At 46.3% G+C, this 27,730-nt stretch overlaps 3 protein-coding genes across 3 annotated transcripts; all 3 read left to right on the top strand.

Moving 5' to 3' along the window:
* Positions 1–715: 715 nt before the first annotated feature.
* LOC103183489 (FYN-binding protein 1) lies at positions 716–8,494 on the top strand. Its single transcript, XM_007900998.2, has 9 exons — positions 716–1,558; positions 2,528–2,603; positions 3,465–3,589; positions 4,220–4,280; positions 4,971–5,052; positions 6,156–6,318; positions 6,789–6,822; positions 7,107–7,141; positions 8,194–8,494. Exons 1-9 carry the CDS (start codon positions 844–846, stop codon positions 8,214–8,216), a joined length of 1,314 nt encoding a protein of 437 aa, XP_007899189.1. The 5' UTR covers positions 716–843; the 3' UTR covers positions 8,217–8,494.
* A 2,079-nt stretch (positions 8,495–10,573) lies between these two features.
* On the top strand, positions 10,574–16,028 carry LOC103183490 (vimentin type intermediate filament associated coiled-coil protein). Its single transcript, XM_042342791.1, has 2 exons — positions 10,574–10,823; positions 11,896–16,028. Exons 1-2 carry the CDS (start codon positions 10,633–10,635, stop codon positions 12,260–12,262), a joined length of 558 nt encoding a protein of 185 aa, XP_042198725.1. The 5' UTR covers positions 10,574–10,632; the 3' UTR covers positions 12,263–16,028.
* A 1,147-nt stretch (positions 16,029–17,175) lies between these two features.
* Positions 17,176–24,847, top strand: wdr55 (WD repeat domain 55). Its single transcript, XM_007901000.1, has 9 exons — positions 17,176–17,243; positions 18,747–18,815; positions 19,231–19,376; positions 20,200–20,300; positions 21,150–21,237; positions 21,615–21,794; positions 22,037–22,136; positions 22,688–22,857; positions 23,681–24,847. The coding sequence occupies exons 1-9, from the start codon at positions 17,220–17,222 to the stop codon at positions 24,003–24,005; spliced, it is 1,203 nt and encodes a 400-aa protein (XP_007899191.1). The 5' UTR covers positions 17,176–17,219; the 3' UTR covers positions 24,006–24,847.
* The last annotated feature ends 2,883 nt before the right edge of the window (positions 24,848–27,730 follow it).

The raw sequence follows: 27,730 nt of genomic DNA, 5'->3' as shown, positions 1-27,730 counted from the left end.
GTGAATTGACTGTATATTTGTGGGCGAATGCGGCAGCCAATTGCGCACAGCAATGTCCCACAAACAGTAGCAGATTGAAAAATGACCAATTTATTATTATTTTTGGTTTTGGAGGGATTATTATTAGGCTCTGTGTAGAGTAAGGAAACTTGCCCAAGGTTTCGCCCTCTGCCTGGAATTGAACTCAGGTCTCTCACTTGCAAAGCGAGTGCTCTAACCACTGAGCTACAGGACTCCACAGATAAAATTAGTCATTCTTTCCATGGCTTTCAGCGCCTTGGGATGTCCTCCTGACGTGAAAGGCGCTATACAAATGTAATTTTGTTTTTGTTGTTTTGTTGGATGTTGCTTTGTACAAATTGGCCACTGTGTTTTGTTACAGATACACAGTCACTATACATTAGAGAAACGTTGAAATGTTTTTGACATTCTAAGCACTATGTCAATTTTAAGGATTATTATTATTCCTCAAACTTCTATTTGAGAATCAGGAATTGAACGTGTTTAGTGTTGATCTGACTTGGATACAAGTGGGTGGGTCCTTGGTACAATTTTACCAATAAAAGCTTCACAAAGCCTCTGACTATGCACCGTATAGATGGTCAGTAAGGTACTTGTATCAGTTTGTGGTTTCATATCTGTGTCGAGCAAGCTTTGCAATAGGAAGTGAGCTGAGTTGTCTGGTTACTTGGAAGACTGTTCAGTGACTGACGGTCCTGAGGTGAGTCTTCTTTGTGTCGAGACAAAGGCAGATCCGACTTGGAGCAGTGACTGTGAAGGTTTCCAAGGCTTTCGAGTCCATGTGTTGACTTCCTCCAGGAGAAAGAAGGCGGACGGGCTTTGATGGCACAGTTCACGCCCAAAATACCTGCCCGAGAGATTCACAGCACTCAGCCCTCTGTCAGTGGCAGGGCGCCAGCTACTCTAATGGTGAAATCACACTCGTCTTTGAGTGGAAACCAGTTAACAAGGGCTAAGGCCGAGGGAGGATCTCCTCTCAAGACTCCTACAGGACTCAGGCTCGATGTTGAGAAATCTCCTTTGGAAAACAATGGCAATAAATTATTTTTGGGATTGAGCCCAGGAGCCAAACCGGGATCGAAGATTCAGTCGGTGCTGAAATCTTTGTCAGAGGCCTCAAACACTCCGCAGACAGAGAATGAAGGCTTCAAAGCAGCGAGCCCAGCTAGCTCAGGTGGGGATGGAGCCACCCCTCCCCTCAGATCCACCAGGAGAATGCAAGAAATTCCTAAAGGGAACTGGCCAAATCAGGCTCCTAACTTAGATGTTTGTACTAAACTCGGGGTAAAGGCAGTGCAGCTAAAGTTACAGCAAACGCTTGCAGCGCAAAGAGAGAGAGCCGATTCACAGCTGGCTGCGATGAAAGAGTCGAGGGATCAAACGGTAAAGAAGAAAGCTGGAATTCCCAACCAACGTCCCCTGCCCACCGCGATCGGGCCAAGGCCACTGAAACCGAAGCGACCGCCTTCTGTGCGTCTGAACAAATACAGGAGGGAAGCAGAAACGCACCCAAGCCCTTGCCCAGTACAGCTAGCAGGTAAATAGGATCCTCGCCTTCTCACACAGCTCCCTTATCACGTCGAGACACCTCAAACCGCTGAACTGGGTATTGTTGTATCGATTGTGTTTTGCATGCAAATGCAGCAGCCATTTCGCAGGCAGTGACAACCTACAAACAGGCATGACGTGAATCCATAAAATCATAGAATTATACAGCACAGGGGAGGCCATTCAACCCATCGTGCCCGTGCTGGCTCTTTGAAAGAGTTGTCCAAATTAATCCCACTATTCCGTGCTCTCCCCATAGCCTTGCAAATTTGTCCTCCACAAATATCTATCCAATGAATGACTAATTAATCTGAGAGATTGTTGGCCAGGATAGTGGGAGAAATTCCCTTCTCTTTTTCTTATGGAGTCAGGGATCTTTAATGGAGACCGAGGTGCCTGGATCATTTGGTCCATCAAGTTTGTTCTGAGTTTCTTTTTAGAATTATAATCCCTTTCAATCAGATCTTTTAAACCCTTATTCCCCATCTTTTCTCCATTACCCCTTGAAATTCTTTACTTCCTAAGTATCTATCCATCTATCCATCTATCTTCCATTTTAAACATCTCAAAATATTCGGTATCTAAGGGCTTTTGTAGCAGTCCCCCACAAGCCCTGTGCAAAAAAATGTTCCGTGTTCCAGTATCTAACCGCAAGGCTCTAATTTTAACTTTGTCTGCCCTTGTTCAGATATCTCGAGCAGAGGAAGAAAACGACTAGATCTGTTAATAATAATCCTTGCATTTGATATAGCGCCCTATCCCGTCATTGTTATGTCTCAAAGAGTTTCACAGAATATACTATAAACAACAACAACACATTAGTATGGCATCTTTCACGTCGGGAGGACGTAAAGTAAATTGACCGTCTATGTTGATTGTATAACAAAATGTTTAATTGCTTCATTACAATACTTTAATCACTGCCCGCCTGTCACTTCTGATCTTGTGATTTCTGCAGGACAGCTCCAGATCGCGCCACTTATCCGTGTACCACCTCTGCCGACTCTGCAGGGCAGACACAGCGTCGACTCCATGTGAGTATCCCTGTCTGAGCACCTGATGATGTGGCAATGCATTGCCCTCACGTGGCTCAAAGACGTCACAGCCGGTGACCTGTCTCACCATTGACCGAGTGATATAGAGAGTTCCAGCACAGATACAGCCCATTTGGTCAGGCAACTCTGTGCTTTCCTCATTGTGCTGGTGTTTTACTCGTCAAGTTTGGCTGAACCCACTCTCCTGCTCGCTCTGCCATCCCCTTTATTATTCCTAATTTTCCATTTATTTTGTTCACTTTTAAATGAATTTTTGGACTCTGCCTTAAGAGTAATTTGTGACGGAGGGAGAGAATTTGCACATTTAAATCACCCTCTGGGTAAATACCTGTTTTTCAAATCGTCCCCCTTTAAATCTCGACCTGCCTTTTCCGCTCATACTTAAAGGTTATGTTAACCTTTTTAATTCACTTGTTAACGTAGAATAACATGGATCGTTATAGCACAAAAATATGCCATTCGACCCATCTAGTCTATGCTGGTGTTTAGTCTCTACAAAAGCAAAATTGAAACTGGAGACAGCTTACTCATTAAAATAGTGGCACCTTAGAATCCTCTCTCTCTCGGCAAAGTGAGGTTAATAGCTTATTCCGCTCACCCATCGTTACTAAATGTATGAAGTTGGAAATGCCCTGTGCATTTATTTCATCATTGAAGGGAAAGGCCGCAAGGCGCTGAGTTCAACGTTCACCGAATGCATCTCCGGGAATAATCCTGGTTCAAATGCAACAAATTCCCTTGATCCCTTACTCGCTCTGAGAGAAGAGCAGCTGCAGTTGGCAGGTGGGAGCTGCTGTGAAGTGGGAATGGCTGGTTGAGTGTGTTCCTCACTGTGCGTAGGTTGGAGGAATTGGAACACAATGAGTATGATGATGTGGAGCCAGTGGGGGTGATGAGCAGAAACCAAAAGTTGCACTGTAACCCACCTCCCACACCTCCCCCCAAACGAAACAACAAGATCGGAGGTAAGACACCTCTTGTTTCCCGCAGCAGAACACGCTTAACGCTAGCTTCTCAATGAAGAGCACCATAAACAATACAGTACCACAGGAGTTGAAGGCACTTGGTCTTGATTCAATGCAATATATATTTTGGACATACAGCACTGGTAATAGTTTGGGACTGAGATTTCTCATACTCTCAGGCTTAAGATCATTGCCTTAAATCCTGCAGAATTTTGGCTGATGATTCCCTCACTTGTTTTTGAGTACTATTAAAAAAAAAACTGGCTTGAAATCAAGTTCTGAAATTAATACCGTTTTTCAACTGTTCACACAACATTAAATTTTAATTGACTTTTCACATATGCCTATGAATAGTCACTGGACTTAACAGCAATTTTCTGTGAGCCACTTTGAGGCAGGTTCTATATCAAAGGCAAAGATTATTATTATTTATCAATTCACGGTCTGTGGAATACTTTTTTCTTCCACTTCAGAGGTCTAATAATCAGCTCAGTTAGTCATTATTGTTGTGGATCCAACTGAAGATTCACGCAAAAAAAGGTCTTTTTAGGAAGATTTGTGGAGTGAGTGGAAGTGTACAGTGATGGTCTAATGATTTTTTATTCCGTCATCCCTTTGCCTGTCTCCTAGAAGATGTATATGATGACGTGGATATTCCGGATGAATTTCCTCCTCCGCCACCAGATATCAGGTGTGTTCATCGTGCTGCCTGTTGGATACACCCACCATATGCCATAGGCAGGAGACTTTAATCCTCTACTAAACACAGCCTTGCATCCCAAACAGCAATCGTCCAAATTAGGCCAAGAATAACTGATTAGGCGCAATCACCCAGATAAAATTTCTCATTTGCTTCTCAGGGCTGCATTGTGAGACATTGCGGTGTGCCAATTGGCTGTCCTTCCAAAAAGACATTAAACTGAGGTCTCCCGTCTGCCTGTTCAGGAGGTGGATGTGAAAGATTCCGTGGCACTATTCGAAAAGAGAAGGGAGTTTCTCCCGGTGTCCTGGCCAACAATCCGTCAGATAAAATTGACCATTCGCTTCATTTCTGTTTGTGGGAATGCTGTGCAGATTGACTGCCATGTTGAAATGTACACCGCTATAGTTAATACACTTCACAGTAAATCTTTAACTGTGATCTTTAAGCGCTCCAGGACGCTACCCTGTGTGAAGGGCGCTATATAAATGCAAGTTGTTGTTGTTGTTGTAAAACCCTGTGAATCATTTTGAGACGACTCAACAACACGATAAGGTGCTATATTAAATGCAAGGATTAAATATGATAAACGACACACTCTTCATTTTAACTCTGTGATCACTGTAAAGATTGAGCCGTTTGCGGGACTCCCTGGAATGTTTTTTCTCTCTGTTTTTAAAGCCTGCCCTCCATCATCAAAGCTGAAAAACAATCCAAGAAAAAAATGGAGAAAGAGGAGAGAGAATTCAGGAAGAGATTTAAAGTGAGTGGAAAGTCCGACACATACACACGCGTCATCTTTCAATAATCAGACACCATTCCCACACTGTGCCCTCACCCTGACCATTTCCCCCCTCCTCGCTCCCTCCCTTCCCTCCCCTCACCCTGACCATTTCCCCCCTCCTCGCTCCCTCCCTTCCCTCCCCTCACCCTGACCATTTCCCCCCTCCTTGCTCCCTCCCTTCCCTCCCCTCACCCTGACCATTTCCCCCCTCCTCGCTCCCTCCCTTTCCTCCCCTCACCCTGACCATTTCCCCCCTCCTTGCTCCCTCCCTTCCCTCCCCTCACCCTGACCATTTCCCCCCTGCTCGGGTCATGACCCAACTGTGCAGCGCCTTGGGACGTCCTCCTGACGTGAAAGGCGCTTTATAAATGGAATCTTGTTGTTGTTGTTGTGCCGTTCTGTCCACCATACCAAATCTCGTCAACCTTAGCCAGCTTGTCTGGCTTTCATCCACTCCGCCCCGAAGCTTTGGAACTCTCTCCCCCAAATCCCTCCCCCTTGTCCCCTCCTTCCCCTCTTTCAGATCATGACTACAGACCTTCCTCTTCGACCGTGCTTACGGTCAGCTCCTACCCCCACCCAGCTCGGCGGCAGGTTAAGGCGCTGTTAAGGCTCCGAGATGCCACATTTAGTAAACAGAGAATAGCTGAAGTAAGATCTCAGCGATGCACTATCCCACACAGAGCAGCAATCACCATTGCTTTCGGAATCGCATCTCCCAACACCACTGCATCGTTACTGAGACAGGAAATGATTCTTGTGCAATGGTTTTTACGTTTACGATTCATAAGACAGGCAATGTGTCCGAGCGTGTGTACAGTTAACGAGATGGACTGTGTCTGAGTGAGGGTGTGTGCGATCGATGAATCAGACTGCGTGTGTGTGTCAATTGATGAGACAGGCGGTGTGTCTGTGTGTGTGTGTGTGTGTAGATGTTTGTGTGTGTGTTAGTGGGTGCCAATTGATGAGACAGGCGGTGTTTCTCTGTGTGTGCGTGTAGGTATGTGTGATTGATGAGACAGACGGTGTGTTTGCGTGTAAGAGCGATGTCTAATTTGTGTTGCGCGGACACTTTCTAACAGTATGAAGGGGAGATCAAGGTGCTTGCTCTGGTGGTGGTGGATCCCAAAACAGGTGTAAGGAAAGGGGGTGGGAAGAATCTGCTGGTGAGACCTGGTGAAATGCTGGAGGTGATCGAGTTCACCAACGAGAGGCAAGCAATTTGTCGGAACTCGGAGGGCAAATGTACGTACTGACTCCCCCCCCCCCCCCCACACACACACACGGAAACACAACCAAATCCACTCGAAAAGCACACACATGCTCACACGCTTACGCATGCACAAACTCATATGTGCACGCACACACACACACACACATACACACACGTGTGTACTGACACATGTACGCGGTGTATAAATGTGTCAGCAACTAAGGGTGTAACAATAGCTGTGCGCAGAGACACTGCAGTAAAGAAATATAGCTTTCCTAAGCCAAGGTCGTTATTGCATCTTAACTCAGCCGATCCATCTGCCTATCGTGACAATGATAGACTTTCGTTGAAACTTATTGTGTTGTGAATCGTTGCCGGGGCTTATTTTGCGCCACGGGGAGACCAGACATAAACATAGTCACATTATGCGCAAGAGGTGGAGTGAGGCAAATGAATGTAACAAGAAAGCACCTAATGTCCGAGGATTTGCTTTGTCTCACAGATGGATTTGCTCCACGATTGGTTCTGCTTCATCGGTAAGTTTCACACTACTTACTACATGATTCATGAGATCCGGTAGAACTCGTAACTGATTGTGTTATTGACAGCAGCAAAGCTTTAAATATAAGAGAAGCACAGCTGGTGCTTAGTGCAAACAGGCTCCAAGAAAAACTCACTGTACGTTTGCACGATAAGAACTTTCAGTTATGAAACACTGACTGACTAATTGACTGACTGACAGACTAACTAATGACTATTTGCCCTGAATCTGATTATCGTCCCTTTCTATCAGTAACTGTTTATGGTCTTTGGATTTCAGGGACTATGAAATCTATGATGACATTGACAGCCCAGGTATGGAATTTGATTTTTTTTATTCCATTAATTGCTTGCGTAAGGAGATTGTCCCGTAATTCACACAAAGCCATGGAACCAATGCTAGAGCGGGGGCTGAAGGAGCCAATGCTGACGCGGGGGTGGGGGGGCCTGAGGAAGCCAAAACTCTAACATGTAGGGTAGTTGGTCTTAGCTGGACATGCTGGGGGAAGCTTGCCAGACAGCTCTCTCCATGCGTTTATTCTCTATGCAGTTTTAGTTGCTTCAACCCTGCAGTAACTCCAACCCACGCTCAGCGACCCCAAAACCTTAGCTCTCGCCTAGTTATTCTCCAAATCGGTCAAGCTCGGCGTGTCTCTCCGGAGAGAAAGAATGTATTTCATTCTAAACACAGGGAAATTTCCATGTGGGTGGAACTGTAAGCACGATGAAAGGGGTTCCCGCATGTGTCAGGTACCTGTCTGACCCCCCCTCCCCCCGAAAAAGTAGCATACTTATGAATACATTGGTATTCGTACAGTTATCTCTTTGCTGATATTGATTGACTGTCGCTGAAGGTGAGGCGATCAAACTGGGGTCCAATGTGTGGCTATTTGTAACGGGAATAAGGAAAGCGGAAATATATCACATGGGATCTCTACTCCGGCATGATCTGCTATCAGAGCAGAATTCCCACCGGTTGACATGACTTCATCCACCAGGAGCATCCTCCACTCCATTTTTTCTCATTAAATCTCATCAAAAAATTGCCGCACATTGGTCCTCAGGATGAATTAAGCAACAACAACAACAAAATTACATTTATAGAGCGCCTTTCACCTCGGGAAGACATCCCAAAGCGCTGAAGAGTCAGATGTCGGGACCCGTGGTGTAGGGGTGAGAGAAGGCAGAGAGGTGGGAGGGTGACCAAAGGCACAGTCGAAGAGAAGTTTGCAGTTTGCACCATGGACCTTGTTAGACAGGACATCTGGTGCTGCATCGTAGAAAGGAACCAATGCTGAAACGAGGGTGGACTGAGCTCTGCCATGTGTTCAACCTCACAACATTGCTTCCATTTGCTGTGACAACAGATTGCACCATCACCGGCGACTAGTGGCTCGGGTGTGAGAGGACTCCTCAACATCTCACCAAACACAAGACGTCGCAGAGATAGATGGACTAGAATGCATCGCAGAAATATTGTCAGTTTACCACGCGAAAGGCTATGTACATTCGGCTGCATTGTCAAGCACCAGAGAGCAATGGAGCACGGCCCACAACACAAGGATTCCAACTTACAACAATATTGGCTGAATTTGCGACAAGGTCTGCCCAAACTTAATTTGAGAAACAAGACGCTTTGTGTGCTCCGAATCATCTCCCCCCCCCCCCCCCCCCCCGGAAGATACACCATCAGTGTCACTTCACACACACTTTGTTGTACATAATAAGCAAACTTGATACCATGTACATTTATCTATGTTGTTAAGCAGGCTATTGGTATTGATTTGAGTGTAAATCGCATCTGTTCTCGATTCATGAAATAAATGTTCCTTAAGTAGAGTACCTTAGATGGGTCTGTCTGTTGAGTGGGGGTTTGGATCCTATTTGTAAATGAGAGATTCGGGACCCAATTTTTCACGGGTTAAAAAGTCACCCTCTGGGTCAGTGTCTATTTACTGTCCACAGATATTAGCTGCCACTTGTTATCTGATTAGAGATTTAAAAAACATTGAATGATTGCTCGCACTGCACCCTTCTCTTGGTGCTGCTATTAAAATGTTAATAGGAAATGTTACCCACATTTAGGGACTGTCAGCTACAGCTCATCCCATACCAGCCTTTCGCTGTCCGTGTTTGTGGGTTGCAGGTACAGCAAACAGACTTCGACCTTTGAAAGAGTGAGAAGACTGAACATTGTCTGATTCAAGAGTCAGATGAATACTCGGCGTCAACACAGATCATAAGCTCAGGAAAGAAGCCCATTTGCTTTGCTGTACAATGTAAACACTCAGTGAGTAAACACTATTGAAAATGCATTTGTCAGCCTGGCGCAGTTCGTTAAGGATCCCTCGGCACTATTTGGAAAGCAAAGCGATTTTCGCTGTGTCCGGGCCAACAACCCCCCAGAAAAAAATCGGCGTTGGCCAAGACACTCTAGCTAATTGGCTGTCACATTAGCTTACAAATACACTTTACAGTAAATCTTGTGCAGTGCTTTGAGACGTTTCCACAATGTGATAAGGTGCTTCATGAAATGCATCGGTTTAATTTAATGAGGTTAAATTAGTGCATGAGCTTCATTCACCTGCAGGGATTATGTGTGGTATTTTACTGCTCAGTTGGGAAACCGACGTAGCCTTCACTCGACTTGTATTAACCATCTGAGACGAGAGCACCGCAACATCAGCCTTGACTGTGAGTCTCAAAGTCCTGACGTGGGAGGTATGAACATGAACCTTCTAACCAGAGACTGCTACCAACTGAGCCACGATGGACACCTTAAGCACGGTTTGTGCGTGTACTGCAACAAAAACTTGCACTTATATAGTGCCCTCCGCGCAGGGTAGCGCCTCAGAGCACTTAACAGGTGGCGGAGGCTGACTCCAAGCCGGAGGGGTGGGGTGGGGTGGGGGGGAGGGGGAGGTGACCGTAAGCGCGGCCGACGAGGAAGGTCGTCAGGCGGGAGAAAGGGGAGAGAGGGAGAGAGGGAGGGAGGGGGGGGGGGGGCAAGGCGGAGGGATTGAGGGAGAATGTTCCAGAATGCCAGTCGGGCGGAGGCGCCGGGTGGTGGACCGCGGTGGAGGTTGAGGTGAGGGGGGGGGGGGTGTCGGTGCACACTCCGACACGACGAGAGAAACCATTTCCTTTGGAAGGCGACGAGGTCTTAAAATCAGAGCTGAGCCACTCGGGAGCGAAGTTAGGAGGCGGTTTGTCACCCGAAAAGGTGGTGGGAGTCTGGAACTCTCCCCCACACCCCCACCCCCCACCCCCCACCCCCACCCCACCCCACCCGCACCCCAAACGGCCGCGGATCCATTCACGGTGTCAAGGCTGAGGTGGGCGGACGCTCGTTGGTTCGGGGTATCGAGGGGGTTACGGGGCAACGGGAGCTGAGGTGCGGGTCAGCCATGATCCCACAGGGTGGCAGAACAGGCTCGAGGGGCTGAATGGCCTCCTCCTGTTCCTATGTGGCCAAGGCGGCCTCTGCTGCGCCCCCCAGCGGCGAGTGGCCGCGTCACTCGCGGGGGGGGGTGGGGGGGATCGGAGAGCATGCGCAGTGGGCCCGGTGCGGGCCAGGGCCAGGAGGGGGGCGCATGCGCAGTGGGCCCGGTGCGGGCCGGGTCAGGAGGAGGGCGCATGCGCGGCGGCCCCGGTGCGTGCCGGGGCCAGGAGGAGGGCGCATGCGCGGCGGCCCCGCCAGGAGCATGCGCACAGAGCCGCGGAGGGCGGACCGGCGGCCGCGCTCAGGTGTGACCCGCGGCCCGGCTGCGGGGGCCCCCCCGGGGAGGGGGGAGAGAGGCGCGGGGATGTCGGTGCTGAGCTCGGTGCAGATCAGAGAGGCCAACGCGCACCTGGCGGCCGTGCACCGCCGCGTGACGGAGCTGGAGCGGCGGCTGGAGGCGGCCGAGAGGACGGTGCGGGAGCAGGCCGAGAGGCTCATCAGCAAAGACCGCGAGCTGCAGGCGGCCGTCAGGGAACTGGGCCTCCGCAAGGACAGGTGGGGCTGGGGCTCGGGGGTGGGGGCTCGGGGCCGGGGTGGGGGCTCGGGTTTGGGGGTTCGGGGCTGAGGCTCGGGGTGGGGGCTCGGGGGGGGGGGGTGGGGGCTCGGGGCCGGGGGTGGGGGTTCGGGGTTCCCTGACCACCAGCACATCATTAGACATTGATTACGTATTTATATCGCATGATATAATCATGTGAGATATTTATATTAGATATTAATGTGAGATATTTATATTAGATATTAATGTGAGATATTTATATTAGATATTAATGTGAGATATTTATATTAGATATTAATGTGAGATATTTATATTAGATATTAATGTGAGATATTTATATTAGATATTAATGTGAGATATTTATATTAGATATTAATGTGAGATATTTATTAGATATTTATATTATATTATATATTTATTTTATATTCTATGTTCTATTCTATATTTTATTTATGTTCTACATTTTACGATGTATTTATATTAGATACTTATTAGATAATATATTTATATTATGGTCGAGTACATTCTTATTCAGATCAATTATAATAACAATGGTTTAATTCAATTCCCTCAGATAATTGTAATGTAATTAAAATGATGATGTAATTCAATCCACAGGAAGGTTCGGCATTGCTTTTGCTGTGTATATTACAGTAGATATTAAATTGATTACTGTTATTTATCAATAAAAAATTATTTTGCCCACAAAATACACGGTCAATTCACTTTACAGTGCGTTCTGTGAACACGGTGTGTTCTGTGAAGGGCGTTGGGATGTCTTGAAGACGTGATAAGGCGCTGTAATCAAATGCAAGGATTATTATCTGGGGTCTACAGATAGTGAGCATGCGAGTCCCTGGGAGTATTGGAGGTGGGAAACAGGTACATGTGCATTTTTATCGCGATTCCTGTCCTGTGTGTGTGTGAGAGAGAGGGGGAATCAGGGACACAATCGATGCGCCTGAGATGCTCTGATTGGAGTTGGCAGGACTTGGGAACGGGGATGGGATTAGGTTACACTGCGACACGGGTATTAACTTTCTTCTAATGAGCTTGTGGTTGCCTTGGCAGAGAGATCGCCGACCTGCAAACAAAACTCCACGACTCCGAGGGCATTGCTCAGAAGCTGCAGAATGTCATTCAGGAGAAGGATAGTGTCATCGCCCAGCTCAGACACCGGAATCAGCTGCTGGACAAAATCACCCGGAGCCGTCCCCTCCTGGACAATCTGCTGTCCTACATGGCAGAGGCAGAACGCTTGCAAAGTGTCCACATCCCCCACCTGGATACCATCTTACCTGAGGACAATGAGCTGCCTCTCTTATCCAGCACTAACGGCAGCATGAACATTAGCACGAACGACAGGAATTTCTCAGTCAGCGAAGACGACACTGAAGAGCAAGACCAAGACGATGCGATCTTCGGAACCACGGTTTAATCCATCTCAGCTGCAGGGTGCCTTAGAGCATCCCATTCCCCCTCTCGTAAAATCAGGGTTCATAAGTGCCTGTCATTTCTGGAGGGCATGGAGTAGCAGGAAAGAGTGTGATACTTCAAACTGTGAACCTCAAAATTGGATAGGTAGCATTACGGGGGACAGAAGAACTTCCTGCTGTTTGTTGCTAGAACTTTTATCGATGTTTTATTCCAAAGATTCTGGGATTTTTCACTTTTTTTAGACTGGGATATAATGGGTTTATTTTCCTGAATGTAAATTCTGCCTCAGAGAGCAGCGATGTTGTTTTGTCTATCTCTTTATGCAATAATGAACAGTGGTGCTGTGTAGGGAATCTCTGAATTACAGGCTGGTTCAGCTCAGGGGAGTTTAGGTTTGGGAGGATTCTGTTGCATTTGACCTTCCCAGTGGAACACAAGGAACCACAGCCTTCGTGCTCTTTGCATTCTGGTTTGTCCAATTAGTAATTGGATAATCCATATGTTGCTGCAGTTCACAAAAGGGAATGAAGTCACGAGTGAGATGGGACGTTCATAAGCTGTTTGATTTCATCCAGGCACATTCAGTGTTTGAAAGTGCATTTGAAAGGAATCCTGTGATACACGCTTCCATTAGTTACAGTGCAAATTATGGAGTGTGTACCAGCTTTTTATTCTATATGGGTCAGCGTGCTCGTTTTTTTTTTACCTTTTGGTACTTAGGTTCGAATCCAGCCAGACTGAGGGGGAAGAAGTCTCCATGATGGGATACAGAGTGGTATGTGTGTGAACTCATTACCCTTTACCAAAGAAATGTCCTTATTTGTCATAATGTAATTAAATCCATATAGATTGCCACAACACAGCTGCTGTGGATTCAGGGCAGGCATAGCTAACCACATGGATCTTATATTGTTCATTGTGGCCAGTGTAGAGGGTATTGGATTATTTTATTATAGTTGATTTTAATAAGCTGAAGTGACTAATCAAGACAGATATACCAGTGACTGGGAAATATGACACTACTGCAGTACTACGTATGATTTAGCCATGTCCAACTCTGTCACTGGCCCGAAGGTGGAGGGGAGTCCTGCTGTCATCATGCTGTGGGATTCACTGCCCTACAGCCTTCTTGTGGATTCAATAACTGCTCTTACTTTCATTCCTTAGTTAATAAGACTACAGAAGTATTGAGTTAAGTGCTGAATAACTTTGCTTCTCTTTTTAATGATGATAAATGTAGGCAATGATAATCAAGAAACTGTGAGCAAATTGAGTTATGTATTGCACTCCATTAGTTCATTGTGAAACAATGAGCAAGACCCCTGATTTTAAACTCTTGTCACAACCCACAGTAACATTCAGCATCATTACTTTAGTATATGTTGTATAGCCATTGGTTGTTTGAGTTTTGGGTCATGTGCCATACACCATTCCTCTGGAGAGGTCAGTTGGGAAATCTCTGTCACTATATAACTGGTCACCAGGAGATGTGGGTAGTTTCCTGTCAGCACAGGTGCCCTGAGAGAGTATTGCTCTTTTTTTCCCCCATCGAAAATGGGTTCAGCTGAGAAAAGGTGTTCAAAGTTTGTAGCTACCATGTCTATCGAACCTCCAATGCTATCTTAAAGATAATAATAATTATTATTAATATTATCTTAAAGATGGAGTTCTTGTTTACATTCACGTCAGAGCTCTCATGTGTGTACACTCGTGTTTGATTCTCTCTTTAGTATCAGTACCATGTACAGCAATCTGTGATTTGCCCACAAAAAAACAGTCACTCCCCACTTTACAGTAAAAAACCTGTGAAGCTCTTTGAGACGTTCTCCCGGTGTGAAAGGCACTGGATTAAATGTAAGAATTATTATCTTTCTCACACCGAGTTTCTGGGTGTTAAGTACAATACAAATTTCCATTTCTATAGCGTCTTTCACTTGGTGAGGAAGTCCCAAAGCTCTCAACACAGTGTGTCAGGTGTATTTAAGGGTACATCAAATGCAAAGATTGTTACTTATTCCTGTTGATTCTAAATCTCGTGTTCTCTCTAATTAGACTTTAAAGTCATCACTTAGTAAAGATGCCATCCGAAGGTTATTGTCCTCCCTCCATTATAATTTAACCTTGCACTTTAACCTATTAAAATTGGGAAATCAAGCGTTGTGGTGGACTGCAATCTGGCTGGATATGCACTCTTTCTTTTGCAGGTACTCTAAAGCATTTTGTTAATGTAGCAGTCATGGGATTCTGCTTTTTTGCATGGTAGGGCTTTGCACTGTGCGCAATTGCACTAGTGAGTCCTGTTTCTGTTGCAAGGCGAGACTGGAAGAAATGTGCGGCCCAAACTGGTAAAGAGGTAGATCACAGTCACTGCTAGCAATCCATTCCTTTTATTTTGTGAACGGAAATATGAGTAAAGTTGTAACTCGCTGGAACTCGGAAGAGATCTGTCACAATTTTATTACAGTGGAACGGTATTAATATATTAGTACACAATGACCGTGTTTTTCTTTTTGGCAATTCACTGCAGATTATTATCAGATACTTTTGCAAGAACTACTGGATATTGCAGTTGCTAATCTTTCACTGAGGCTGTCATTGCAGGTCCACTACAGGGTGTGTCCCAGCCATCAGTCGGTCAGGGTATCTGCTGGTCAAACCAGCCCCTCCCCAAGCTGACTAAGCTCTCTTCTCTATTGCTTGTCCTGGGACTTGTCACTTTACTAATGGTATGCTGTAAAAATGGTGTACATGAAATATCTTGCTCATCGATTCAGGTGATTTATTATAAACTACTCAAGATTTGCTTCGGTTTATTATAATCGCCTGAATCTTTCTGCTGGCTCACAGCCTGTAACCAATTCTAGATATCCATTTTATGCTGTGTACTTGCACTTAGATTCTATTTATTATTCCCTCTGTATTTTCCTCAATGTATATCCTCTGTATAATCAATCATTCCTAAATGTTCATTATTCTCGCTATAATCATTCCTAGTCGTACATTATTCTCTCTATAATCTCTCTTGGATGCCCATTATTCCCAGGTGTCAATCTGTTGTGACAAATGAAAGCTTAACATTGTTTAGATTAGATTGCTTTTCCTGTCCTGACTTCTCCTTGGAGTTGAAAGATGTTCTTCACGAAGCATAGGAGTTATAAGTTGCTGCCCAAACAAATGGGTCCAGACAACATCATGCTTCGTTGAAGTGAATCTCAAGCTGAGAGAGTTTTTTGAAGCTCCAGATTGTGTTACAGAACTTTGACTTTCTCTGAGGCTCAAAGACAGATGTGTAGATAATTTTTTTGTTTAAATGTTAAAGTTACTGAATTAACATCCCAGTTACGCTGCTGTTATCTTGAATTATGGTGTGTCGCAAGCATCACATGTGAGGAAGGTGGGTACAACTAACCTTCTTGATAGATACACCGAAGGATTTCAGTGCGTTGCAGCAGGTAAAATGTCCTGCAAGATCCATTGTAGTTTGCTGGGACATTCACTGTTCAGGGTGTGATCGTACATTAATAATCATGGATTATGTTAGGAAGCACATTTGAGTGATGGTTCATGCTTGTTCATGTTCCTTTAAAGTCCAAAAAAAGGAAACCTTGTTTTTAAAGGGAGTGAGGACTGACTTTCCATGTATAAATGTTACTTAGTGTATGTACCGCAACTCGCTCAGGGTTAATGTCTCGGATTTTTTCAACTTTTGATCATTGTAGAACAAAGCCGGTAAAACAGTGCCTTTATAAAACTGTGCAATAACATCAGAAATCGTTGTGTGAGTTTGTGAAGTAGCAACGTTGAGGCCAAAAAGTCTTTAAAAGAGTTTATGACACTCAACACCGGTATCCGTTTTTGATTTCCACGTTTGCTAAGTATCCCATAAGAATACTTTTTTTTCTAACGCTTCCCATTAATTCCTTTTATGATTATTGTGCCCTATCATAACCTTCTGATTCACCAATTACAAGTGCTGTCCTTCAGATGTTAAACTGAGATCATGTATACATATTAAGGTGGGCTTTAAAAATCCTGTCTGAAAGACACGTGACAATACAGCACTCCCGCATGAGAGTGCGCGCTCAAATCCTTATAATAATAAAAATAATAATCCTTGCATTTGATATAGCGCCTGATTACGTCGTCAAAACATCGCAAAGTGCTTCACAGAATATATTGTAAAGTACTGCGAATTTGTGGGCGAAACAAGGCAGCGATTTGCGCACAGCCAATGTCCTAAACCCACAGTCTTTTGTCTCATAAAAGGAGAGTGCTGCAACTGACCCAATCGGCCACTATTATAATAATAATAATAATCCTTGCATTTGATATAGCGCTTTTCACGTCGGGAGGACGTCCCGAAGCGCTTCGCAGAACACACAGTGTAAAGTGAATTGACTGTATACCTGTGGGCGAACGCGGCAGCCGAGCGCGCGCAGCAGCGTCCCGCAAACAGTCGGGGATCGCAAATGACCAGTTTTATTATTGTTTTGGGTTTCGGAGGGATTGCGGCAGCGTATTCCAAATTCGGAGCGGACCTGGGCCAACAACGGCTTGGTTCAGCGTGCAGCAGGCAGTGAGTGAGATCAGAGAGAAACTTTTTTTTTCCCCCTGTACTTATTTAATAAGACATAAATCATATACCCTATGGCACTAATCTAAATCACAAGGGGGCGTTCTCTCAGTGTGTTGACCAATACACAGTACATATCCCCCAACACACACACACACACACCCACACAATGACAGGTCACCACTGGGCAATGAATGCAACATCACAGCCAGCCTGGCCCAGCCCGGTGCCTGCTGGGAGATGTGGTTTGTGGGCGGGACGCACTACAACTCCCAGCAGGCACCGCCGGGCTGTTTGTGAGCCGGGCACGTGTCCGAGCCGGAAGTGTGTCAGCCGGTGGCGCTTTGCTTGCTGGGAGGGGGAGGGGGAGGGGGAAGGGCTCAAGATGGCCGCGCCCGCGGTTCAGAGCGTGAGTTGGGCAGTGGAGGGACTCTCCGTCGGTCGGTCAAATGTCTCGGAGAAGTAACGGCTTAGACGTTGCGATCCTCTCGTCTTAACGCCTAACAACTGTTCAGGGGAAACGACGCGAAGTTTTTTTAAAAATTAAAGTTTAAAAGTGTTGGGGATAAAGTTAGTCTGAACGTGAGGGCCCAACTGCCTGTCACTGCCTGTCACTGCCTGTGCTGCCTGTCACTGCCTGTGCTGCCTGTCACTGCCTGTGCTGCCTGTCACTGCCTGTGCTGCCTGTCACTGCCTGTGCTGCCTGTCACTGCCTGTGCTGCCTGTCACTGCCTGTGCTGCCTGTCACTGCCTGTACTGCCTGGTGCTGCCTGTCACTGCCTGTGCTGCCTGTCACTGCCGGTGCTGCCTGTGCTGTTGGTGCTGCCTGTCACTGCCAGTGCTGCCTGTGGCTGCCTGTTGCTGCCTGTGCTGTTGGTGCTGCCTGGCACTGCCGGTGCTGCCGGTGCTGTGTGAGTGGATGTTAGGTATTTTGTTTGAAGTGCGAGCTGGAGGGCAACCGAATTAATGGCTTCAGTGTCTCTCACTTGCAAAAACCCACTGAGAGAAATGTGTCTCAGTCAATCTGGAACCTAGTCTTTACCCTGTTTATTCCTGTGTGTGTGTGGGGGGGGGGCGAGTACTTTTTATTGGTCAGGACACTTGACCAGGGTGAAACCTTAGGCAACTTTCCCTACTCCACGCGCCTGATAATAATCCCTCAAGGAAATAAAGCAGTAATAAATTGGTCACTTCAAACCGCGACTGTTTGCTGGACGCTGCTGTGCGCAATTGGCTGCCGTGTTTTGCCCACAAAATACACAATTCACTTTACAGTCTATTCTGTGAAGCGCTTTGAGCCGTCTGGAAGACGTGAAAAACGCTATATCAAATGCCAGGATTATTATTTATTAGTAGTAGTTTTTAGTGCGAGTCCGCCTTGCAAAACTGTCATTCAAATCTTAAATGTACAGCAGAGGCAAAACGGGATTTAACAAGTCCAGTTGAATTCACTATATATAATCTGCAACTGAACAGTGCCCACTGTATGTGTGTGTTTGTGTGTCATAAAGTTTAACATCCTGATATTTTTGAGTGTTTTTTTTGCTGTTGATTTTTGTCCTGTCTGATTTTAGTGTTTGCATCTTTTGATTTATTTTCATGGCCCGATAAATAAATCATAAAGGGATTTAGGCCGGAAGTGATGGTGATGCTGAGAAGCGTTTTCTATATGTCCACCAGATTCAATGGTGAGAACATGAGATGTCAGCCTGGCTCAGTGGTAGCACTCTCGCTTCTGGGTCAGAAGGTTGTGGGTTTGAATCCCACATTGGAACTTTGAGCTCACAGTCTAAGCTGATTTTGTTCATGTGAACATTGAGGATCCCATTTGAAAATAGAAGGAAGTTTACTGCCAGAAAAATGTATGAATTATTACCAATGATTACATTTTCTTCAACTTGTCTTTGTTTAGGAAGCAGAGAAAATACACGTAAACTCCAGAGAGAGTGAGGATGAAGAGGAAGCGGCCCCACAAGAAGAGGTAAATTTACACAGACAGTTATAGGGCAACTGAGGTTCACAGCCAGCGGGACAGAATACTCTTGAAGAAGATCTGGTGTGGCTGTACAAGGCACAGGTTAACAATGAGTTTGGGAATATTGTGTTTAATTTGGGCACTTCGACACAGAAAATGTTACAGTCAATGACATAAGTGCAGCGATGTCCCTGATGGGAACTCTCCACAAGCACTCTGAGATGCCGTCTGGCATGATTGGTGTGATAAAAATGCAAGTTGTTAAACCATCTTTCTCCTGTGTTCCCTTTAAGCAACTCGATCAAGTTCAGCCTGTTCCCCTTTAGGACTATTATTGTGTACATTTGGGTCAGCGAGGGATCTGTTCGATTAAACCTGCGCGAGTACTGCTGGCTTTGATTAATTCCATTAATTTTGACAGGATGATTCGGACACAGAGGAACCTAAGGAGCCCAGGATAAGAGAGACTCCAGAAGACCTGATTTTCGAGGCCACTGTCAATACCGTCGCTTTCCACCCCAACCGGGATCTGATTGCAGCGGGGGATCTGGATGGAGATGTATACGTGTATGTCTCCTTGTATATATTATATATAATATAATAATCCTTGCATTTGATATAGCACTGTTCTGATGTCTCAAAGCTTCACACACATATATATATATTTACAATATATTGTAAAGTGAATTGACTGTATATTGTGTGGACGAAACGCGGAAGCCAAATGTGCACAGCAGTGTCCCACAAACAGTCATGGGTTGAGTGACCAAATTATTTTTTTTTGAAGGCATTTATTACCCTCTGGAAAGCAATCTGTCAATTGACTAACAAACGGATTCCTACTTACTGCTAGGTAAACAGAGGCGTGTGGAGTAAGGAAACTTGCCTAAGGGTTCGCCCCATCCAGGAGTCAAACACAGGTTTTCTCATTTGTGAGGGGAGTTCTCTAACCATTACACTCCAGAACGGGATCAATGAGTTGGATCCCAATATTAACCTGAGATCAGATAAATAGTTCCACTGACCAGGAGATAACAGTCTTGATAAACCTGCATCTTGCAAAACTAATGGCTGGACACTGTGCTCCTCGTCTTCACTGATGATGATTTTTTTTTCCCCTCTGTCTCTCCCCGGAGCCCAACAGACAGCACACAATCCTATGGGGGGGAGTGGGTAACAGAAGCCTGGGAGCAGTACTCCAACTTGTCCTGTGTTTGGGGGGGAGGCAAGGCTAGAAGGCATCTGTTAGGAGTTTGACACCTGACACGATGGAAGCGCTGACCTGCGGTCATGCGATAGTCTGATTTTATGGATCCACAAACCACCTCATTATTGAGGTTCTGACTGTGTTTGGAGAGGAAGGTAATTGTTGTCTGTGATTGTGTTGCAGTGTCTCCTATTCGTGTGTGGAGGGCGGAAACCAGGAGTTGTGGTCCTCGGGGCATCATCTGAAATCCTGTCGGAAGCTAGATTTTTCCAGCGATGGGCAGCGTAAGTCAGTCTCTGACACCAATACTGCTCCACAGCCGTAAATGTACAGGACAGTGAGGAGACTGTGGGGTGGAGCCGAGAGTATGGAGTGGGGGATGCATAGGTGGAAAGGCTCTTGTCTTGGAATCTTATGATCTTGCTGAAATCAATCCTTAATTACGTGTCATTTAGTATTGCTAAAATGAAGCCTTAATATTGAAGGTTTTTGTCATTTACCAACTATTTGTGATAGTGACAAAGGATCAAGGAGTCACTAATGTACGGGGGCAGGTGAGGGGTGAAAGGTGAGTGGGGTCTCCTTTGAGCTAAACTGACTCCAAAGTGACAAGCTTGTAATATCGGAAGCCAGTCAATCCTCCGTGACGGACCAAGCCAACCTGGCTCCTCAGCAGGACTTGAACACTGCAAACTGGGAGACTCAGACCAGTCACAGAGCAGAGGTTCTTCCTATTCAGCTCTGTGTGCAGACGACATACATGTGTGGATCTCAGGGATTCCACGTGTGTCAAGACACCCACCTGACTAAAAAGAAAAAAAAACATCTCTCAGCCTAGTTTGGATACACATCGGATGGGACTTACGTTTGTCAGAAACTGGCTGAACAAAACAAAACACAATCCTCGGAAGTGTAAGGGTTTGGGTGTCATTTAAGAATAAATAACTTGCAGTTTTGGTTTGTCCTGTTGTGTGCAACGGACAATCAAATGATTAAATCCTGTGGCGATGTGTGTTACTGAACACGCTCGCATTTAAAATTTTACTTTTTTTTCACATGGAAAACTGCAAACCGGTGCTTTGATCTGCCGTTCTCCATCTAAATTCCTCACCTTTTTTTCCTTTTCTTTACAGAACTTTTCACCGTTTCCAAGGACAAGTCTATTCACATTCACAATGTTGAAGGGGGCAAATTGGTAACGAGGATTCCAAAAGCTCACAGGTATGTGGTGGGTGGAGATGCCATTCCTGCTGTGAGTCTGTCTGTGTCTGTCTGTCTGTGAGAGTTAAGAATCTCTCTGACTCTCTTTGTTTGTTATTTTTTCAATCTGTCCCTCACTCTAGTTCTCTCTTTATTTCTCTCCCTACCCCCTTCCCCTCCCATCTCTCTTTCTCTGACTCCTTCTCGCTCTCTCTCTCTCTCTCTCTCTCTCTGTCTCTTAGTTATCTTTTAGTCTCTCTCCCTTACCCTACAACAACAGCTTGCGTTTATATAGAGTCCCTCACGCGGGGTACCATCCTCTCTGTTTCTCTCTCTACCCCTCTGTCTCCCTGACTCTTGTTTTCTCTCTCTCTCTTTCTCTCTCTCTCTCTGTCCAGTGCTGCGATTAACAGCCTGCTGCTGATCGATGAGAACATGTTTGCCACGGGGGATGATGTGGGGATGCTGAAGGTGTGGGACCTGCGCAGGGGCAGCTCCTTCATGGAAATGAAGAACCACCACGACTACATCACCGACATCACCATCGACTCCGACAAAAAAATCCTGGTCACAACGAGGTAACGTGGCAGAACTGGGGCTGGGGAACCTTTCGGGGATGGTGATGGGCCTCTGGCAGAGGTCCCATTCTCTCACAGCCTCTCATGCACTCTCTTTTTCTCTCTCTCTCTCCCTCTCGTGCCATCGCGCATTCTGGCTCTCCCTCTCTCCTGCGCTCACTTTCTTTCATTTTCTAATTCTCAAGTGCTCTCTCCCCAACCCTCTCCCTCACTCTCTGTCCCTCCCTCACTCTCTGTTGCAGTGGTGATGGCACGATGTGCGCCTTTAATATTAAACAGCGACGTTTTATCGTGCAGTCAGAATGTCAGGAAGCCGATCTCACGTCGGTGGCTCTGATGAAGGTAAGTAAGGAAAGTGGACCTGGTTGTGGGCAGGAATTCAATACCTGAGGCCCCGGATCGTGCGGTTTGCTTCAATATCATACTGGAACTCTAGTGTATCAAGGTTAGATTTTGTGGAGAGGATTATCAGTTAATGGCTTCCAGTTTGAACACCTCTGTGTAGAGGGAGCTTTGCTCTGTATGTAAATCATACCATAGCTCAGCTGGGAGTGCTGTATAAGACAGCGTAATCAGTGAAATTAATAATAATAATAATCCTTGCATTTGATTTAGCGGCTTATCGCGCCATTGAGACATCCTCAAAGCACTTCACAAATATACTGTGAAGTGAAGCGACTGTGTATTTTGTGGGCGTAGGGAGAGTTATCCAGAGCATCTGACCTGTGCTGATCGGGCTGTTCTGGAAGGGAGGGTTGCATTTGTAAGCCAATTTGAAATGTTGCAGTCAGCGGGCTGGGTTGCATTGGTGCTTGGGTCGTAGCGGGTTACCGTGGCTGGAGGAATGACAACGCTATCGACTCGCTGTCTGACCCAGTTCCCATCTGTGACAGTACGGCACCAAGGTGGCCTGCAGCTCGAATCAGGGGCTGATCTACCTCTTCAACTGGGACGGATTTGGAGCCACCAGCGATCGGTTCGCGATGCGCGGAGAATCCATCGACTGTATCATCCCCATCACTGAAAACATCCTGTGTGCGGCTTGCATGGATGGAGTTATCAGGTGAGGCAGACGAGCGAGGGGAAGGAGTGGCTGTGAGGGGCGAGTGTGCATGCAGGTGCGCGAGTGCGTGTGTTTTGTGCGTGTGTGTGTGTGGGTGTATGTGTGTAAGGAGGGGGACCACAATGGGATGTAGAGCCCAGGTTAGGGATGGGAAAGTGCTGTTTACTATTGGGGTGGGGGTGGGTGGGAGAGAGGTGACACTCCCAAACTGAGTGACACTCACATTCCCACGAGCCATGCTCCAGGAGTGAGAGAATACAAGCTGACGGCTAATTGTCGAGAAGCTGCGAAGCCGAGGTGAAACAAGACCACTGTGGCTTTTTTGTCCCTAATGTTTTGAGGAAGAGGCGGGTGGATTTTACCCTGGTTTATAGTGTAATAATCCTTGCGTTTGATGTAGCGCCTTACCATGTTGTTCCAGACGTCTCAAAGCGCTTCACAGAATATATTGTAAAGTGAATTGACTGTATATTTTGTGGACGAAACGCGACAGCCAATTGCGCACAGCAGCGTCCCACAAACAGTTGTGGATTGAGTGACTAAATAATTTAAATTTATTTTTGGGGTGGGGGAGGGATTATTATCCTGGGGAAGCGACCACCAACCGACTCACAGCTGGGTTCCCACTTACTGGTAGGTAACAGAGGCGTTTGGAGTAGGGAAACTTGCCTAAGGCTTTTTTCCTGCCTGAGAATCGAACCCGGGTCTTCTCGTTTGTGAGGCGAGTGATTTAACCACTACACTACAGGACTTAACGATTGGAGACCTCCTTTGACCTCACTATCTGTCTCTCTCTCTCTCTCTCTCTCTCTCTCTCTCTCAGGGCTGTGAATATCCTTCCGAATCGGGTGATCGGCAGTGTAGGCCAGCACCCCGGCGAGTCCATTGAGCAGATCGCAAAGTCCCACGAGGAGAACTTCCTGGCCAGCTGTGCCCACGACCAGAAGGTGAAATTCTGGGACATCTCAGACCTGCACGACATGGTGGTCAGCGACTACAGGAAACGCAAGAAGCGAGGGCAGCTGAAGTCACTCAGCAAGAAAGCTTTCGGCAGCGGCCAGGACTTCTTCTCTGATCTTGTGGAAAAGGAGGCGGAGGTGGACAAGGCAGAGCCGGAGGAAGCAAAGAGCGACAGCGACAGCGACTGACGCAAAGAGAACAGCAGGGACACTATCGAGAGCAAGAGACACCCTTCAGCCCCACTCACTCTCCACCTTAATTTCCCCACTGCCCTGAAATCTTCCTTTTGTCCCAGTTCAACTATGTTGCATGTGTGTGGTGGGGAGGTGGGGGGGCAAGAGGCTGTAATTCTTTTCGGTTACCGGGTGTCTGACACCTGCGGGAACGCACGACAGTGCTTAAAAGAGTATCCAAATCACTCAGCATTGAGGCACGCGTGCTGTCTGTACGTGGGAATTTCCCTGCGTCTGGAATGGAATGCTAACTCACTCTCTCCCCTGGAGGGGACGCCCCCTGCTTACCTGATTCCGAAGAGAGTCAGCAGCTTCGACTTCACATCTTTCCCCCCCTTTTACTGGGCTTTAAACATTGGTTTCCAGAATCTATATAAAGATGTTACAAACGCATTTTGAGCCTTGCTCGCTCCCGGCCGTGACAAGGGCTGGTTCCACGTCAGCATCGCCTCTAGATCTTTAGGGTACAATTTAACGGGGGCCATTTGCTGCTGTTAGTGCAACAACTGGGCTGTACCAGGCAGATTGCTGCCGTGTAAGAGTGACCTCGGGGCACAGGAGGCCCCTCTGGTCGTCTGCAAAGGGTCGTTCATTCCTGCACGAGTGGAGAGACTCACACAACTGGGACCCTTGGACCCACAAGGTTTGACAAGTCAATGAACCGAATTGCAGCAATACCTACTCTCTGCACCAGGTGACACTGAGGGTTAGGTATTAAAAGGAAGCGAGTAAAACTGAATGGAGTTTCTAATCCAGTTTATACAAGAGATCCATTAAAGCTTGTCAATCTCCTGGAATGTGTTTCTGGCTTGCCGTTCCTCAGTACACCGTCTTTAAGACCTTCGTTGGTCAAATGCCTCCACGGTCTTGCTGCTCCATCTGTGATCTCTTGCGGTCCTAATTTCCTAATTTCCTGCCCACTTCCTCTGCCAACTAAGTCTTGCTCCGTGTCCCCTATCCCGCCATCGGAGGGTGAGCTTTCAGCCACTTTGCCCCACTCTCAAATTCCCTCTCCATAAATCCATCCCTTGTATGCCTCTCGACTTCCAGAGTCTGTCTCACGCCCATCTCTTTGACAGGGCTTTGGCCATCTATTCCCCTATCGCCCACCGTGCTGGAGCTTCCCCACTCCATATCTGTAAAGTGCTTGGAGACATTCTGCTACGTGTAAACTCTGTGAGTGCAAACTGTTGTAAACTGCCAGCATTTTAGGTTGGGAGATAAAAGAAACTGTGATACTTTTTAGAAAGGCAAAGGGAGTTTCCCCTGGCAACAGTCCCAACAGATAAAATTGGGCATTCACTTTATTGTTGTTTGAGATTCTGCTCAGCACAAAACAGCCACAACACTTAACAATGATTACCGTAAAAGGTTTTGTGACTCCTGTTATTAAAAATGCAAGCAAGGTGACCTGACATCTAAACAATGACGTATCTGTCCAAAGTGCTGCAGTTTAATGAGGAAGTTAGGCAGGAGCCCGGTGTTACTTGACTCTTCCCACCTGTATTGAGGCAGAGCTGCTCCCTCCCACATTCCTTGGAACGTTTTCGTCCAGAATTGAAATCATTATCCCAGGATCCATGGGATGTAACATTGAGTGGTTCCAGGCAGTGAGGGGGAGTGGCTGACCGCATTCTTGGGGAAACACACAGTGGAGAATTTCTATCAATCGACTTTATAACAAAACTTGATTCCAAATTCTGCATTCCATTCTTTCAAGTCAAATCACACATCACTGTTGGGCAAAGAACTTAACTGCAGTTTGATTTAATAATCCTTGCAAAAGAAAAATAATAATTCGGTCACTCAATCCACGACTGTTTGTGAGACACTGCAGCACGGGTTTGGCTGCCACGTTTCGCCCACAAAATAGTCAATTCACTTTACGGTATATTCTGTGAAGCGCTTTGAGGCGTCTTGAAGATGTTATAAGGCGCTCTATCAAATGCAAGGATTATTATTTGACGTAGCACCTTATCACGCCTTCGATATGTACAGAATATACTGTAAGGTGAATTGACTGTGTATTTTGTGGACCAAATCGTGGACTTTCCGACACCTGGGCTTCTGGCCAACACAGAGTCACTCGTCTGATATTTACTTTTATCTTTAAAAAGAAAAACTTGAGGTTCTTCCTCGTTTGTTCATTCCCCCACGTTCAGATTGGAAGCTCCCCTCCACATTTTTCTCTCTGGGAGGTGAGGGCTTTCTGGCTCACCATTCCTGTAAAATGTCAACACTTACGGGTCAGGTGACCGTCCTTCCTGGTTGGTTCTTTGTTCTCTGCTCAATCGCACACGTCATTTATAACTGGCTGTTTGCCCACAACATTCTGTCCTGTTTGTCCGCCCTATCCATTTTGTTTGTCCTCCCTTCCCTTCATTTTCTACCCTCTTCTAAAAGCCACCGGCCACAGGCTGTGCACAGTAGTCACGATCGGTTTTGTTGTTGGGGCAGGAGGATTTTACCTTTATTTGGAGACCTCTGACCTCGCTGTGTATCCTTTCTCTCTATATATATATATATCTATCTATCTATCTCTCGCCCTTTCTCTCAGAGCCATGAATATCCTCCCGAATCAAGTGATCAGCAGAGTGGTCTATTTGATCTCATGAACCTCCGGTACACGCACCCTACTATTGCTCCCAATCACAGGGTCAAGCTGTTTTTTTAAAAAAATAGTCCACAATTTTGACCTCAGCCACTTTTCCAAACAACCTGTTCTGGTCATTCGCCCACAAAAGTACAGTCAATTCACTTTACAGTCTATTCTTTACAACCTCTTGTAATTTCTATCCCCAGCACCTTACTGTCCTAAACAAAATTATTTTGCTCGCAAAATATACAGTCAACTCACTTTACAGTATAGCCTGTGAAGCGCTTTGAGACGTCTCGAAGACTATATCAAACGCAAGGATTGTTATTATTAATCAAAACATTGCAAAGCACACGTTTATCGACAACAACAGCGTGCATTTATATAGCACCCCTCGTGCAAGATACTGTCCCGGAGCCCTAGATCCCCGAATAGCCGGTGTTTATCACTGACGAACCCGGGAGGGACAGCTTTGTAATCTCGGAGGAAAGGAATTGGGTTCAGAGTAGAGGAGCCCCAGTGGAGAGCCAGCGGGAGTCTAGGTACCGAGGGCAAAATAACCTGGTCTTGTCCTGAAACGTCTGACAAACCATTACCAGTAGAGGGTGCTCCCTATTGTCCAGGAGGAGGAGGCAAAGGCTTGGCTTCCGTAAACAGAGGCTGAGAGGATTGAGCCCGTTGTCTACTGGGGGGCGATGGTGGGGGAATTGCTGAATTGTTGGAAGTGCCACCCTTCAGGTTAAACATTTAAACCAAGGTCCCGGGGGACATCTGCCTGTTCTGGTTCGGGGTTAAAAATCCGTCCACAATATTCCAAAAGAGAAAGGAGTTTTGTGGAGTCCTGTGGCTCAGTGGTTAGAGCACTCGCTTCGCAAGCAAGACACCTGGGTTTGATTCCCGCTTGGCCAGGTTTCCTTACTCCACGTGCCTGATAATAATACCACAAGAAAAAGAAACAATAATAATTTGGTTACTCAATCCACGACTGTTTGTGGGACGCTGCGTTTCGCTTACAAATATACAGTCAATTCACTTTACAGTATATTCTGTGAAGCCCTTTGAGACGTCTCAAAGACGTGATAAG

The sequence above is a fragment of the Callorhinchus milii genome, unplaced genomic scaffold (genome assembly GCF_018977255.1).
Source record: "Callorhinchus milii isolate IMCB2004 unplaced genomic scaffold, IMCB_Cmil_1.0 Scaffold21, whole genome shotgun sequence".
Taxonomy (NCBI): domain Eukaryota; kingdom Metazoa; phylum Chordata; class Chondrichthyes; order Chimaeriformes; family Callorhinchidae; genus Callorhinchus; species Callorhinchus milii.
Note: the sequence above shows the minus strand (reverse complement) of the source record. Positions and strands in the feature narration are given on the sequence as shown.